At 37.9% G+C, this 15,422-nt stretch overlaps 2 protein-coding genes and 1 long non-coding RNA gene across 7 annotated transcripts in view; 2 read left to right on the top strand and 1 right to left on the bottom strand.

The window, feature by feature from the left end:
- Positions 1 to 15,422, top strand: part of LOC146463086 (uncharacterized) — a 340,798-nt gene that overhangs the window by 272,640 nt on the left and 52,736 nt on the right. The gene's annotated exons all lie outside the window — the stretch shown is intronic.
- LOC146463094 (uncharacterized) overlaps positions 1 to 15,422 on the bottom strand; it is a 217,952-nt gene that overhangs the window by 162,066 nt on the left and 40,464 nt on the right. The gene's annotated exons all lie outside the window — the stretch shown is intronic.
- LOC146463102 (uncharacterized) lies at positions 9,225 to 10,801 on the top strand. Its single transcript, XM_085084827.1, has one exon. It carries the CDS (start codon positions 9,869 to 9,871, stop codon positions 10,799 to 10,801), a length of 933 nt encoding a protein of 310 aa, XP_084940953.1. The 5' UTR covers positions 9,225 to 9,868.

Raw genomic sequence — 15,422 nt, forward strand, 5'->3', positions numbered from 1 at the left:
GATAGAGACCACGGTAACTATGCTGAACGTTACTGAAAATTTCCTTTCTGACGCAACTGCACTAGAATGCTGCGGAGGAGGGTTACTTTTGACTTTTATGGCAATGATAACACTAGAAACAGTAAGAAGGGTAAGAAAAGTGTAACATAGAAATGGATACGGAATTAAAACTAAACCGAGCTCATAAAGAACAGACATCATGGATTCCAAAAGCAAAGTTATCATCCAGCGTCCAATAATAACTTTGAACCAAAGCCATTTCTCCATTAAACAGTGCCTAAAGGGGAAAAGTGTGGCGTGTAACCGCTCTAAAGAAATTAACGAGAGATTGGCTAGAGAGGCCAGGGGAAATATGAAGCTCAAGGTTAAAATAATGAATTCTTGTCAGCTGAAACCATTTTCACGATCGAAATCTTGGCCGAATTTCTTCATTGGTCCAACTTTTCTGAAGAAGAACGCTCAGCAGTTTGATAAGCCATGGTTCAATAAAACTTAAACGTTCCTTGTCCCCGTATTCATTCGAGCTTTTTCCTTTGGTATTTTGCCGATGATGGTCTGTCTGTAAGAAAAAAAAAAAGGAACATACTATCCTAACTTATTGAACAGTGGCTCTGCTAAAGTATCAATGATAAATTTACTTTCTGTGTCTAATTACCACACTTTTTCTGAAAAGTGTTTGATCGCATCGTTATCAATCGTAAATCGTCGCTCCATTTTATATTTCGCCGGATCGTCATTTACAGGAATATTGATGGCGACGTAAAAAGTCGCAATTATTGTCAATAGAATGATGATTTTATGCCTTGTTTTTATAAAAATTTTAGTCCTTCAGCCGAACAGTCCGACAAATATTCTCCAGGAAAAGACGGCTGTTTTCATAGAGATTTCAGTCCTTAAGGTGAAAAGTGGCAAAAATATTCCCTAGGAAAAGACGGGTTGCTTCAAATTTAATGGAATGGTGTGATGATTTAATGCCTTGTTTTCATTAAAAAAATCATTCCTTTAGCTGAATAGCCCCACCAATATTGTTTTATAGGAAAATACGTTTGCTTTAAAGCCTCAAACGCTACCCAAACATATCAATTTTGCTATGGCGAAGTTTTCAGTCTCTTGTTTCGTGTAGGGTATTTTCGACGCATTTTGCCCTATTACTCGATCGACGCCAAACTATGTCCAAGGCTGCTTCAGTTGAAGCTTGTTCTTGCCATCTCAAACATCTCCTACATCTTCTAATGTTCAATAAAGCTCAGTGTCATTTCCTTGTTTACTGTAAAGTAGGTGGTGGTCAACTAGAAAGCCTTTGCTACTTTGACCTGACCACACACATTTTATAATTTGTACTGTATTTATTTTTATCTTGTAATTATCTGTTGTAATACTGTACTTTTTATGTTAATGTTGTGTAAATAGTGTGAAATAAATGAACCTTGAACCTTGAACCTTGCGAATGCAGGAAATTCTTGTTTTGATAAAATGATAATTGTCCACAAGAAGCTGTTAGGTGTATGTAGATTAATTTCGATCAAACATGACAACTTATTAAAAACGATGTTATTTTTGTGCTAAAACATCAGCTGTACCTAATTTCTGTGTCTAATTTCTTTAGTTGTTTTTATCCTTCTTCAAATTGTAAGTTTTGATCGCGAGGTCATTGAAGTTTGTCCAAAGCATCGCTCACTCGATATTTGGCATGGGAAATTTGTTTCTTTTTTTCACTAAACTAGACGAGGATGAGTTGTTAATTAAAAGTAAACATATAGAAATACGAATAACTAAACAGGAAGTGTACCAGGAATACAGATGTCTTTGTAACGAAAATGAGCTGTATTTTTATTCAAAAGATAAATTGCTTGAATTAAATGGACAACTATCAATCGAGGCGCACCAAACTTTCCTAAAATGTGTCTAAAGTATAAATAATCAACCACTAAAAATTTCCACGTCACCCTGTAGCTCAGTGGTCAGCGACCGACCATTAAAGGGAACGTGATATGTTTGACGCGCGTTGAGAAGGAAGATAGTCCTGTCTTTCGTGGCATGTGCAATACAACATCTTTCTTTGTATTTCTCTATATATATTTGAGCAAAATCGTCACCTTCTTGATTTGACAACTGTTTGAACTCATTTCTATTTATTCACGATATTTATAAGTAAGTCGCCGCCTCAATCAACTGATTTGTCGTGTTAGATCATCTTCCGGTCTCACCAACAATGATCTTCGTGAACTGAAATTTTACTGGAATGTTTAAAGAGAAGCACAAACTAATAATCTCATGCCAGGTTTTTCTGAATAATCCAGCCTTTCAACAGCCCAACAACATATTCTACAAGAAACGATCTGCAAACCCTACCCCTAAAATACCTGATATATTTCTGAGAGAAACCATTTTATCACTTGACTGGCTTGTAATAAAGTATTGCTACTCACCTCGTTTATTGATAACGTGAATAATGCCAACTTGACTCCAAAACTGTCTTAAGCTGGCGAGACTGGATCTTGCTGTAAACATGCCGCTCATTTGCATGAAGTGCGCTCTTCTTTCGATCAATTTTAGTAGACAAGTCAAATTTTCATTCAAGCACAAATTTATGTGTCAACTCAAGTTAATTATTAACTGCCTCAAAAAAAAAATTAAATCGCATTTGTGTTTTTAGCCAGTCCAATTTGTTGCAGCCTGCGTGCAGACATCCCATTATTTCTTCTTTGAAGGGGAAAAGAAACGTCTAATGCAACACCGTTGTTAATCGAGTTTCAGTATCCTTCTATTTCTCTAGGATGCAGTAATTGGCTACTTTACAGCTGGGCATTGTTAGAATAAATTAGTGAATGAACAAGGGAACCAGCGAATGAACGGACGGTCGGACTGACGCACGAACAAATGAAGGGTCGGACAAAATGACCATCTAATTAACCAAGAAATCACGGAAAAATTACGTCCGAAATACAATAAAATTACAATGCAAAGTTCAACAAGAGGCTAGGAAATTCAACGTTGCAAGTTATACTTAAACTTGTGAGAAGAAAAACTAAAATTAGTATTCCTTTCGCAAAGTTAAGGTTTCCACGAAATTCTGGAGGTAATTTATGCGACATAATTTCTGAGGGATTTTTCATTCACAGATATTTTCCTGTTTTTTTCTCTTTTTCTGTTTTAGTTCGTTCAGCGGTTCCGTTTAGAGTATCATCACGAACCATTGGAGTTGCTGATTGCTGTCCAGTACAACCAGATAGGATCAAGTTTGTTGACCACTTTTAAATCTCAGCGTGGCGTCTTAACGTCATCGTTTTCATCGTGCATTCAACGGGAAACAAACCAACAAATGTCTAAAAACATAATTAACTTCTAATTTTACTTATATCAACGCGGCTAATCTCATTTTGCGGGAGGTTTTTTTTTTAACAATCAGTTTTTAGTGTTTGCTTGAGGAATTGGAGAGATATACAGTATACAGCTCCAGCCGTACAGTCAGTTTTTTTTTTTTTTCACTAGTTAAATTTTCTAAATTTTCCTGATTACAGCAATCTGGATTGTGCAGCTTTGTTTGGCCCTTTTAAAATGGTGCAAAGTTTTCAGAACTAATAACGAAATTTCATGTCACATGACATCATCGTCCCTCTTTTCGTACCTCGAAAGAGACAGTTCTAAACGCACTATATTTTCTCTGTTTGGGTAGCTTCAACGCTCTTGAAGTTTAGACTAAGGGGAAGGGCTGGGGGATTTAGAATCTGTCGCGTCGCCTTCTCAAGGCTCCATGAAACTAAAAAGAAGTAGAGCAAAAACAAAAAGCCGAAATTGATGGAAGATCAGTTACGATCTACCCTCGATTTCCTAATTACTCATTCAAGCAGCTTGCATGTGTAATGAAGAGATCGAAGGAGGATCGTAAAGAAGATCGAAGGAAGCTGCAGAAAAAATACTTCAAGTAACACTGTCAATAGTTTTTTTATTCAATGAAACTTTCTAGAAGCTTAATAACGCCTTGAATAAGTTGTTTTGAGCCAGTATTTTAGGATCGTACTGCTCGTGAGATTCAGCACCTTTAAGCTAGGTTTAAGTGTTACTTGTACCACGAAAAAACAGTCACTGCATAGTTGATTACAACAAAATAAAAAAAAAAAAACTTTCACAACACTTGTTAAAAAGGTGTATCACAAAGTAAGTAAAAATAACTTAACTATTAGAATGAATTAAATCTCGATTGTTTTTAATCGTTAAAGTTTGTTTTCTTTGTTTTTGTTGCTTTTGTGTTTGTCCTCATGCATTACATTGCAGGTAGTTCAATGGGTTTGGACACCTGGAGTCCTCTTACAAAGCTCCTTAACCGCTGTCCTGAACTCTTGCATTCTTATGGCATATATCAATGGATTGACGATAGAATTCGCATAATATAACAAGGATACCGTTGAGTGTATTGAAAGGAATGTCGCAAGAGACATTTGGCTGGCTATATCGCGTACAATTGCTATCCAAATAAATGCGGGCAGAATGGTCAGGATAGAGACAACGGTAACTATGCTTAAGGTTACTGACAATTTCCTTTCCGAGGCAACTGCACTAAAATGCTGCGGAGGAGGGTTACTTTTGACTTTTATGATAATAATAACATAAGAAACAGTTATGATAAGTAGGGTAAGAAAAATGTAACACACAAGTGGATACGGAACTAATACTAACTCGAGCTCTATAAGAACAGACATTATGAATGCCAGAATTAAAGTTATTATCCAGCTGCCAATAATAACTTTGAAGTAAAACCATTTCACAATTAAGCAGTGCCTAAACGGGAAAAGTGTGGCGTGCAACCGCTCTAAAGAAATTAACGAAAGATTGGCTAGAGAGGCTAGGGGAAATATGAAGCTCGAGGTTAAAATAATGAATTCTTTCCAGTTGAAACCATTTTCAGTATGGAAATCTTGGCCGAATGTTTCCACTGGTCCCGACACTACTCCCGCCAGGAAATCAGACACGGTCAAGTTTATTATCAGATACGTAGTGCGCTTGCGTAAGTGGCGATTTCTTACGAAGGCAACAACAGTGAAAACGTTGATTATAGCTATCACAATAAATTCAGTGAGTAAAACGTTTTTCCACGCATTTTCCAACTTTTCTTCGGTTGTGTCATCAACCATGCTTCAATAAAACTAAACGTTGTTTCTCCTCGTATTCATTCGTTGCAAGCTGAGGATGAGAAAAAAGTAAAAATCAAAGGCTGTTGTAAGCCAATTCGTGAATGCAGAAGTGAACAGTGGTAATCGTAACGCAGTACTCGCATTAAACTACGTTAAAACTAACGATTCGTGGGCGCCATGCGGGAGTGAAGTGTGACCTGAAAGGTATAAAACATTGTTTGCATTGTGTTTGGTTGGCCCAGGACTCGAAATATAAATCGTATTTAAGAAGTTTTAAGGCCTGGTTCATACGTCGAACTTTACATGAGCCGAACCTAATCATTTGGTTCGGTGCATGTAAAGATCGACGTATGAATCAGTTAGGATCGACAGATTTGTATTTAGGTCGACCCGCCGTTCTTTTTGACTGCGCCAGTCGAATAGAACGGCAAAAGTTCGACTTCGATTCAGACGTCGAACTTTTACATGTGCCGAACCAAAATGCATACGTTACGTATAGATTATATAAAGTATATCTATCCCAGAGGTCTGCGCGTTCGATCGACTTGGCATGAGCAAAGGACTTCATTCTGAACAAGATGTCGGGAAAAGAGGAATGTGCTTGTTCTTCTTGTTTCGAAACAACTAAATATACTTGTCTGAGATTCGAAAGATTAAAAAAAAGAATCTATTCTTGATGTGCACACGTACTTCAAACCGACAGAAACTTTCCAATACAGGCGAAGCGTCAAGACTTCTCAGAACAAAATCTTCAAAAACAACATTTGAAGAAAACATTACTCTATTCAAACAGGGATTATGCTGCAGAGGTTACCTCGATAACCTTATAGATAAAACTCTTTCAGAAGTCAATTTCCGCGAAAGAATGTCGGCACTACAAAACAAACAAAAAACGCGCAAAACATTTAGCGTTTGTTACGGAATATCCTAACCTAAAATCATTCAGATGAGTAATAAATGGCACTTGATAGAAAATCAGCCTCTTCTAAGAGAGATCTACAAAGACCCTTCCCTACTTTCGTACAGAAAAGGGAGATCTTTGAAAGACGTACTCGTAAGAGCAAATTAGCATTGAAGGTCATTTTCTTACTATCTCGACCAATAGGTGCCGTGTTTGGCCTGTCTTCATTATTTTACCAAACAAGCTCTTCCATGTCAGAATTCATCTTTCCCGCCATTTTGAATCTTGTTGAGTAAAAACAACAGCCGCTGACCACGAAAATCTATTTTCTCACCTTAACTTTAATTAAGTTCGACTTCAGTTAGGTTCGACGTCTGAATCAACTGCCGAACTTAATTATTTGGGTCGACCTTAATAGGTGTTAGGTTCGGCTCATGTAAACGACGTATGAACCGGGCCATAGAAAGTTTAAATTTTGAAAATTCTTCGGGGCCTTTGGAATGACTGGCTTTTAAGGGCGAAAAAAAAATTGTACGAAGGTTCGAACCGGGACGCTCCAGCTTCAACGACCACGCACCACGCTACTGCGCCACACGTGTTCAACTGCCAATGCAGTGATTGTTTTTTGTATTTAATAGTTTTTTAGGGTGTCAAACTATCTAGCACCCGTGGCGCAACGTACGATTTTAACAGCCAAATACCTTTGGACTGCCAAAGAAGAGTACGCGAATGAGCACGGAACACCCTGAGACGTTTCTCCATCGTTTTTTGTCCTTCACATCTTGCGTGAAATTCCGGCTGACTTTGACGACAACCTCGATCTGCTTGAGCGGCTTTCAATGGCGCTTTTCCAAAATAAAAACGTGAGAAGACTATCAGTACATCGGTCAAGTGTTCTTTAGTCTATTTCTATTAATTTCGAACTCCAAAAAACGTGTTTATCTATAATTGAAGGAGGAGAGAAACTAGTGCGAGCCGCGAGGGTACGCCGTATTGAAAGTTTACAACCCATCGATGGACCGACCGGCCCAGTGACATTTGCCCACATCACGATAACTCGTTCGTTGCGCATGCGGGCATTCTCGAGTTAAAAATGATGTTCAGTCGGTTCTTACAGTAGAACTCTAAGAGTAAAATTTCATTTCTCCAACTAGACATTTCTAATAATTTATTTCAATGATTCATGCTTTTGTTTTGGTTTGGTTTCGTTTGGTTGGAGGAGAGCAGGGATTGCGCAGTGATGAGAGCACTCGCCTCCCACCGATGTGGCCCGGCTTCAATTCTCGGACTTGGTGTCATATGTGGGTTGCGATTGTTGTTGGTTCTCGTCCTTGCTCCGAGAGGTTTTTCTCCGGGTACTCTGGTTCTCCCCTCTCCTCACGAACCAACATTTCCAAATTCCAATGCGATCTGTCGGGAATGTCCCTAATTAGTGCCCTGCCCTAAATGCAGTGACATTTGTTTCATTTTTAGATATCAGACAGATAACTCGCAGATGTTTTGTGATACATGAGCTATGCCAGTTTCCATATATGGTCGTAGCAATGCCATAAACACAGTTAAAAATCATGAATGTTTGTCAAATGGGCCGGTCATAAAAACTTCAACCTGAAAGGTAAAAGACAAAGGTTCCGAAAGGTTTTTCCTTTGGTATTTTGGCAATAATAGTCTGTTTGTAAGGAAAAAATTGACAAAACATCCTAACTTATTTTAACAATAGCATCTCTAAGATATTAACAATAAATTTTCTTTCTGTGTCTAATTTCCACAATTTTTCCAAAGAGTGTTTGATCGCATCGCTATTAACCGTTGTAAATCTTCGCTCTATATTTTATTCCACGGCATCGTTCTTACTCGGGCCGTAAGGCGGAACGAGTTAAGGTTTCGGTAGCATTATCAAATTCTTTTTTTTTTTATTTTGGGGGTCGCGATGGGCCGAGAGATAAGACTTCGGGCCACGAGTTACTGTTCTCGGTCTCGTTTTTTGTACTGGGGTGGCACGAATTAAATTTTCGGCCGTGTTATCAAATTCTTTAAATTCGCGGTCGCGTTCTTCGTACTCGGGTCGTGAGGAGTATATACAATATGCGAGCCAGCGAGGCATGCGAGGCATGCGAGGCATGCGAGGCAGACGTGCGAGGCATGAACAACCCCAACATAAACTGCTAACCGTTAAGCTAACCGGGGAGCTATTTAAGCTAACCTGAGTGCTATTTAGGCTAGCCGGAGTGCTCTTTAGGCTAACCGGAGTGTTTTTTAGGCTAACCTGAGTGCCTCACACGTCTGCCTCGCATGCGTCGCATGCCTCGCTAACTCGCAGATTGTGCATCCCCGCCGTGAGGCGCCGAGTCTGATCGAAGTTCACCACATGACGTATCACAACAGGATAGCAGATGCAAGACACAAATGACTAAAAATAAGACTTTTTCCTCTAGAATTTATCAACTTTAACAGAAACAGCATTCGCTTACCCAGAAAGGCATTTTCTATTTCCAAGGCGAAGACTCTTAAACTTTATGCGATGAACAGATGCGAAGAAACTTAATCTGTTTATATGTCTATGTTTATAGTGTCGTTTGTGCATCTTTTAACTTTCCAAGTTTTTCAACCAATCATATTTCATCTTTTCACTACTGTCACTTTAAAATTCGACAGGTTTTTATCGTTTTTTATTTGCTTAGCTTTTTTTTAGTTTTTGTTAGGTTGGTTAGGCTCGTTCCAACAATATTGTATTTTCTCAGAAAGAGTCCAATTCGCCTTCGGCGACCAGTGAAAACATTGTAAACAACAACAATGAGAAGAGCACCTTCAAAAAGAAATCGCATATCTAAAGGATCTGCTTTGTACACACTTGCTGAAAGACAATAAAAATGTTGAAAGCTATTACAGTATGTTTACTGAAAAACCAGCCTCAATATTCATCCCTACAAAACGGCAAAGGCTCAACAAAAATATCAGGCGCAAACAACGCAGAAATAGCATGACACAAAGGCGAATAGCCAAACAAAGGGAATCAAATGCGAAATATATCAAAAACCTCTCAGACGCCAACTTTAACTGACAATCAAGTTAGCGTCATTTCTAAAGGGCTCAAATTCATACCAACACCCGTGACGAATGAAAACAACATCAGGCGTCAACTCTTGCGCGTTTGCAAGACGTATGCGCCTCCAGTTTATATTCCACGGTCAAGATAAGGAACCACATCCGTTCCATGTAAAATCGAACTGGATACCCCCGGTTCAATCATCCGTTGCCCTTGAAAGCTACTTAGAAAATGTCAAGTTAGCACTTGCAGAGGTCAAAATAACAAAGCCAAAATACAATCTGTCATATCATGAACACAAAGCAGTTCAAGAACTAAAAAACAATACTGCTATTAACATTAAACGAGCGGATAAAGGCAGTACGACAGAACTTCTCAATCGTTCTGAAAAAATACAAGAGGCTCAGGTCCAACTGAACAACCGAGACCATTATAAACCTCTTGCTAAGCCCATGGTTGAGGACACTCTTCTCAGGGTCAATGAGATCGTAACTCAACTACACCAAGGCAAACACATTGATGACATGACGAAAAAACGGCTTTCTCAAACCCCACACCCACCAAGAATACCGATATTCCACACTCTCACAAAAATCCACAAACCGAAACCGGTCGGGAGACCTACAATAAGCGGTTGCAGTGGTCCAACAGAGAGAATCTCATCCATCGTTGATCGTTTGCTACAGCCTATTGCCATTAAACAGAAATCTTATCTCAAAGATACAACTGATTTCATCAACTTCATAGAAAAAACTAAAGTATCGCACGATACAATTTTAGTATCTATGGATGTCACAAGCTTGTACACTAATATACCACAAGAGGAGGGTATCAATACAGTATGCAAAGCATACAACCGTTTCCTACAATGATAGCCCTCCCATTCCATCACACTATCTCAAAGAAATGCTTGGTCTCATTCTGAAAGAAAACTCGTTCCAGTTTAACGGAGTAAACTATCTCCAAATTCATGGAACAGCCATGGAAACTAAAATGGCAGTTTCATTTGCCAACATTTTCATGACGGAAATTGAATCAGAGTTACTAGGCCAGAGCAGAATTAAACCGTTGTCATGGAAACGTTTCATTGATGACATATTCTCTCTATGGGACACCAATAAACAAGAGATAGAATTATTTATAGAACAAGCCAAACTCTTCCATCCCACGATCAAATTCACGGCTGATATTTCAGACAAGGAAATCACATTCCTAGACACAGTGGTGCACAAGGGTGAAAGATTCTCCAAAGAATCTTTCCTTGATATCAAAACACATTACAAGCCGACTGAAACCTTTCAATATACCCATTTTACCTCTTGTCACCCACCAGGTCTTAAAAGAGGTTTCATCAAAGGTGAAGCTATCAGACTTCTCCGAACTAACTCCTCAGAAACAGCTTTCAAGGAGTCTCTCTCTAAATTCAAAACACGTCTTACAGCACGTGGATACCCTAAACATCTGATAGAGAGCACACTACCTGAAATCACCTTCGCCGGAAGGCAGTCGGCACTACAACAAAAGCATAAGGCTCGTGAGAAAATCCTACCGTTCGTAACTACATACCACCCAGCAGTTACCGAACTTAAAAAGATACTGATGCACGAATGGAGTTTTATTCAAAATCAGCCTTTGCTGAAAACTATATATAAAACGCCTCCTATCATATCCTACAAAAGAGGGAAATCGCTTAACGACATACTAGTCAAAGCGAAACTCTGAAGGCTCTAAACATGCGTCGCAACCACAAAACCACAAAAGGGGAGTCAGTGCAGGCCTGCCACATCATTTTAACCTCCACTATTTCTCTGTATCTATCTATTTGGGGAAATTAGCGATGCTGGAGGTTATCACTGCTAAAAGATTCAGTCCCTAAGCTGAACAATCCCACAAAACGGAAAGGAAACGAAAGTTGCTTCATATTTAATTGTAAGATGATGCCTTTGTGCCTTGTTATGATTTTCATTCTTTAGCTTAACAGTCCCACACATATTCTATAGGAAAAGGAGTTTGCTTTAAATATAATTTAAAGTCTCAAACTCTACCCAAACGTCTCAATTTTCTTATGGCGAAGTGTTCAATTTCTTGTTTTATCTACGATATTTTCGACGCATTGTGCCCTACCAGTCAATCAACGCCAAACTATGTCCAAGGCTTCCATCGTTGAAGCTTGTTCTTGCCATCTTAAGATCTATGAATGTGGTGAATATTTTTTTTGATAAAAAATGACCGACGCGTCAAATTTTCATAGCTGTGTGTATATTAATTTCGATCAAACTTGACAATCTTTATCCACCGAATTAAAACGATGTTATTTTTCTGCTAAAATATCAGCTGTACCCATATGGAGTAAGGTGAAAGCAAGAATCTGATTGGTTGTCTAATTTTTTTAGATGTTTTTTATTATACGTTAATTAACTTGTAGATTTGATCGCGGGGACATCGAAGTTCGTGCAAATCATCGCTCACTAGATATTTGGCTTAGACGACGATGAATTGCTAACACTTAACAGATAGAAATACGAACAACTAAATAGGAAGTGTGCCAGGTAGATAGACGTCTTTGTGACAAAATTTTTCCGAGCTGTATTTTTATTCAAAGGATAAATTGCTTGAATTAACTGGACAACTATCAATCGAGAAACACGAAACTTTCTCAAAATGTGTGTCAAGTATAAACAAGGAACTACTAAAAATGGCAGGTGCATAACTAAGATCTTTAAAAATTGAGCACACTAGACTTCAAGCCCAAAACGCCTCCTAAGTATAAACAACGAACTACTAAAAATGGCAGACACATAACTAAGGTCGGTTTCCTTTTGTCAACTCTTTTGTCATTTAGCCATCTGCATTAATAAAGAAGAACATCGCCTCATCATTTGTGTTAGCCTCGTGGTTGTCTTACCTGCGGTAGAACAACTGACTTAACTGATGAGCTAAATGATTGCTTTTCTAAAAGAAAAAATATTCTTTCCTTCCTTAAAACTTGTACTAAATGATCCAGCTTTCCAAGTCACCCTGTAGCTTTCTTTATATTTCATCATTTGAGCAAAATCGTCACTCTTTGATTTGACAACTGTTTGAACTCTTTTTTATTTATTCCCGATATTTATATCTAAGTCGCCGCTTCAACTGTGTGATCGTCTTAGATCATCTTACGGTCTCACTAACAGCGCTCTTCTTGGACTGAAATTTTACTGGAATGTTTAAAGAGAAACACAAAATAATAATCTCATGCCAGGTTTGTCTGAATGATTCAGCCTTTCATCAGCCCAACAGTGTATTCTCCAAGAAACGACACTTGCAAGAAATTTAATTGGAGTTTATTAAACGATCTGCAAACCCTACTGATAAAACGCCTGATATATTTCTGAGAGAAACCATTTTATCACTTGACTGGCTTGTAATAAAGTATTGCTACTCACCTCGTTTCTTGATAACGTGAATAATGCCAACTTGGCTCCAAAACTGCCTTTAACTGGCGAGACTGGATCTTGCTGTAAACACGCCGTTCATTTGCATGAAGTTAGCTCTTCTTTCGAGCAATTTTAGTATACAAGTCAAATTTTCATTCAAGCACAAATTTGTGTCATCTCAAGTTAATCATTAACTGCCTCAAATTGAATCGCATTTGTGTTTTTAGCCAGTCCAATCTGTTGCAGCCTGCTTGCAAACGTCCCATATTTTCTTCCCGTTGAAGGGAAAAAGATACGTCTAACGCAACGACGTTGTTTATCGTGTTTCAGTAACCTTCTATTTCTCTAGGATGCAGTAATTGGCTGCTTTACAGCTGGGCATCGTTAGAATAAATTGGTGAGCGAACAAGGGAACCAGTGAAAGAACGGACGGACGGACTGACGGACGAACGAACAAATGAAGGGGCGGACAAAATGACCATCTAATAAACCAAGAAATCACAGAAAAACTTACGTCTAAAATACAATAAAAGAGGCTAGATAATACAACGTTACAAGATATACTTAAGTTTGTAAGAAGAAAAAATAAAATTATCATTCGTTTCCTAAAGTAAAGATAAGGCCGGAGGAATGATTGGCTATTACCACGAAATGCTTTTGATAATTTATGCGACATAATTTCTGAGGGATTTTTCATTGAGAGACGTTTTATTTCTCTCTTTCTGTTTTAGTTACTTCACCGGTTCCGCTTAGAGTCTCACCACGAACCATTGAAGTTGCACCAAAAGATGATTGCTGTCCAGTATAAACCAGGTTTAAAAGAACAAGTCTGTTGACCGCCTTCGAATCTCAGCGTCGCGTCCTGATGTCATCGTTTTCATCTTGCATTCATCATTCCAATCTTACCGATATCGACGCGACTTCTCTAAGTCAGTATACAAGAAAACTCTATGAACTGATAAGTATCTTTTAAAAAAAACTAATCTCATTTTGCCGGAAGTTTTTTTATTGAATCAGTTTTCAGTGTTTGCTTGACGAATTGGACAGATATACAGTATACAGCAACAGCCGTACAGTCCGCTTTTTTTCACAAGCTAAAGTTTCTAAATTTTCCTGATTACAGCCATCAGGATTGGGCAGCTTTGTTTTGTGCGGTTTGCCATTTTAAAATTGTACACAAAATTTTTCAGAACTAATAAAGAAATTTCATGTCGCTTGACATCATGTTCCTCTTTTCGTACCTCGAATGAGACAGTTTTAGACACACTATGCTATGCACTATGCTAGTAATATACATGGCTACAACACAAGATATGCAGCTAAGCATAATCTTTATAAGCCGAATGTAAGAACTAATGTAGGTAAACAATTAATCTCCTTCATGGCAACCGATATTTGGAAAGACCTTCCAACTCCTTAAAAAAAACTCATACAAAGTGTGTCTGCTTTTCCGAAACAAATTATACATTATTTACTGTCAGAACAACAAATGAACTAATTTTCTTTTATGCTGACCTCGTAACATACGTTAACTTTTTTTACAATTAATAAGTTCTTCCTTCCTTTTGCTTTTTCATTTTTTTTTTCTTTTTCTCTCTTTTCTTTTCTTTTCTTTCTTTTTTGCCTGCTATCTAGAACCTAAATTAGCCTGGGAGCTAACAAGACAACCTAATGGTTTATTTAGCTTCCTTTCTTTACACGTTAATTTAACTAATAATTAATTAAATTTATTTAAATTTATATAACAACACTAAAAGATTGTAATAATCAACATGTAAATAGAAAAAAAAGCACAAATAAACATTATCATTATCACTATATAATCTCTGTTTGCGTAGCTTCAATGCTCTTGAGGTTTAGACTAAGGGGCAGGGGACTGAGGTGTTCAGAATATGTCGTCTCACCTTCTCAAGGCTCCCTAAAGCTAAAAAAAGTAGAGCAAAAAGAAAAGGCCGAAATTGAGGAAAGATCACTTACGATCTTCCTTCGATTTCTTAATTATACATAAAAGCTGCAGTGAAAAGACCACAAATTACCCAGCCAATAATTCTTTATTCAATGGAACTTTCCAGAAGCTTAATAATGACGCCTTGAACAAGTTGTTTTGAGCCAATATTTTAGGATCGTACTGCTCATGAGATTCGGAAACTTTAAGCTGGATTCAAGTGTCACTTTACAGTTGATTACAACAAAATTTAAAAAAAGAACTTTCACAACACTTGTTAAAAAGGTGCATCACAAAGTAAGTAAAAATAACTTAACTATCAGGATGAACCAAATCTCTGATGAGCTAAACGATTGTTTTTCCAAAAAAAAATGTTCTTCCCTTCCTTAAAATTTGCACAAAATTATCCAGCTTTCCACGTCACGCTGTAGCTCAGTGGTTAGCGGCCGACCATTATACGGAACGTCATGGGTTTGACTTTTTCATGGCATGTGCAGTACAACATCTTTCGTTATATTTCATCATTTGAGCAAAATCGTCACTTTTTGATTTGACAACTGTTTGAACTCATGATCATTCCGATTTATTCACGGTGTTAATATGTACATGTAAGTCGCCGCCTAACTGAGTGATCGTCTTAGATCACCTTTCGGTCTCACTAAAAATGATCTTCGTGGATTGAAATTTTAGTGGAATGTTTAAAGAGAAGCACAAAATAATAATTTTATGTCAGCTTTGTCTGAATGATTCAGCCTTTCAACAGCACAACGGCGTATTCTCCAAGAAACGACACTTGCAAGAAACTTAATTGGATTTATTAAACGATCTGCAGACCCTACCCCTAAAACGCCTGATATATTTCTGAGAGAAACCATTTTACCACTTGATTGGTGAGACTGAATCTTGCTATAAACATGCCGCTCATTTGCATGAAGCTAGCTCTTCTCTCGATCAATTTTAGTGGACTAGTCAAATTTTCATT

Source organism: Pavona decussata, unplaced genomic scaffold (genome assembly GCF_977016875.1).
Source record: "Pavona decussata unplaced genomic scaffold, jaPavDecu1.1 SCAFFOLD_180, whole genome shotgun sequence".
Taxonomy (NCBI): Eukaryota; Metazoa; Cnidaria; class Anthozoa; order Scleractinia; family Agariciidae; genus Pavona; species Pavona decussata.

Coding starts and splice junctions, on each gene's coding strand:
- LOC146463102 (XM_085084827.1), top strand. CDS start 9,869: ATGTCACAAGCTTGTACACTAATATACCACAAGAGGAGGGTATCAATA.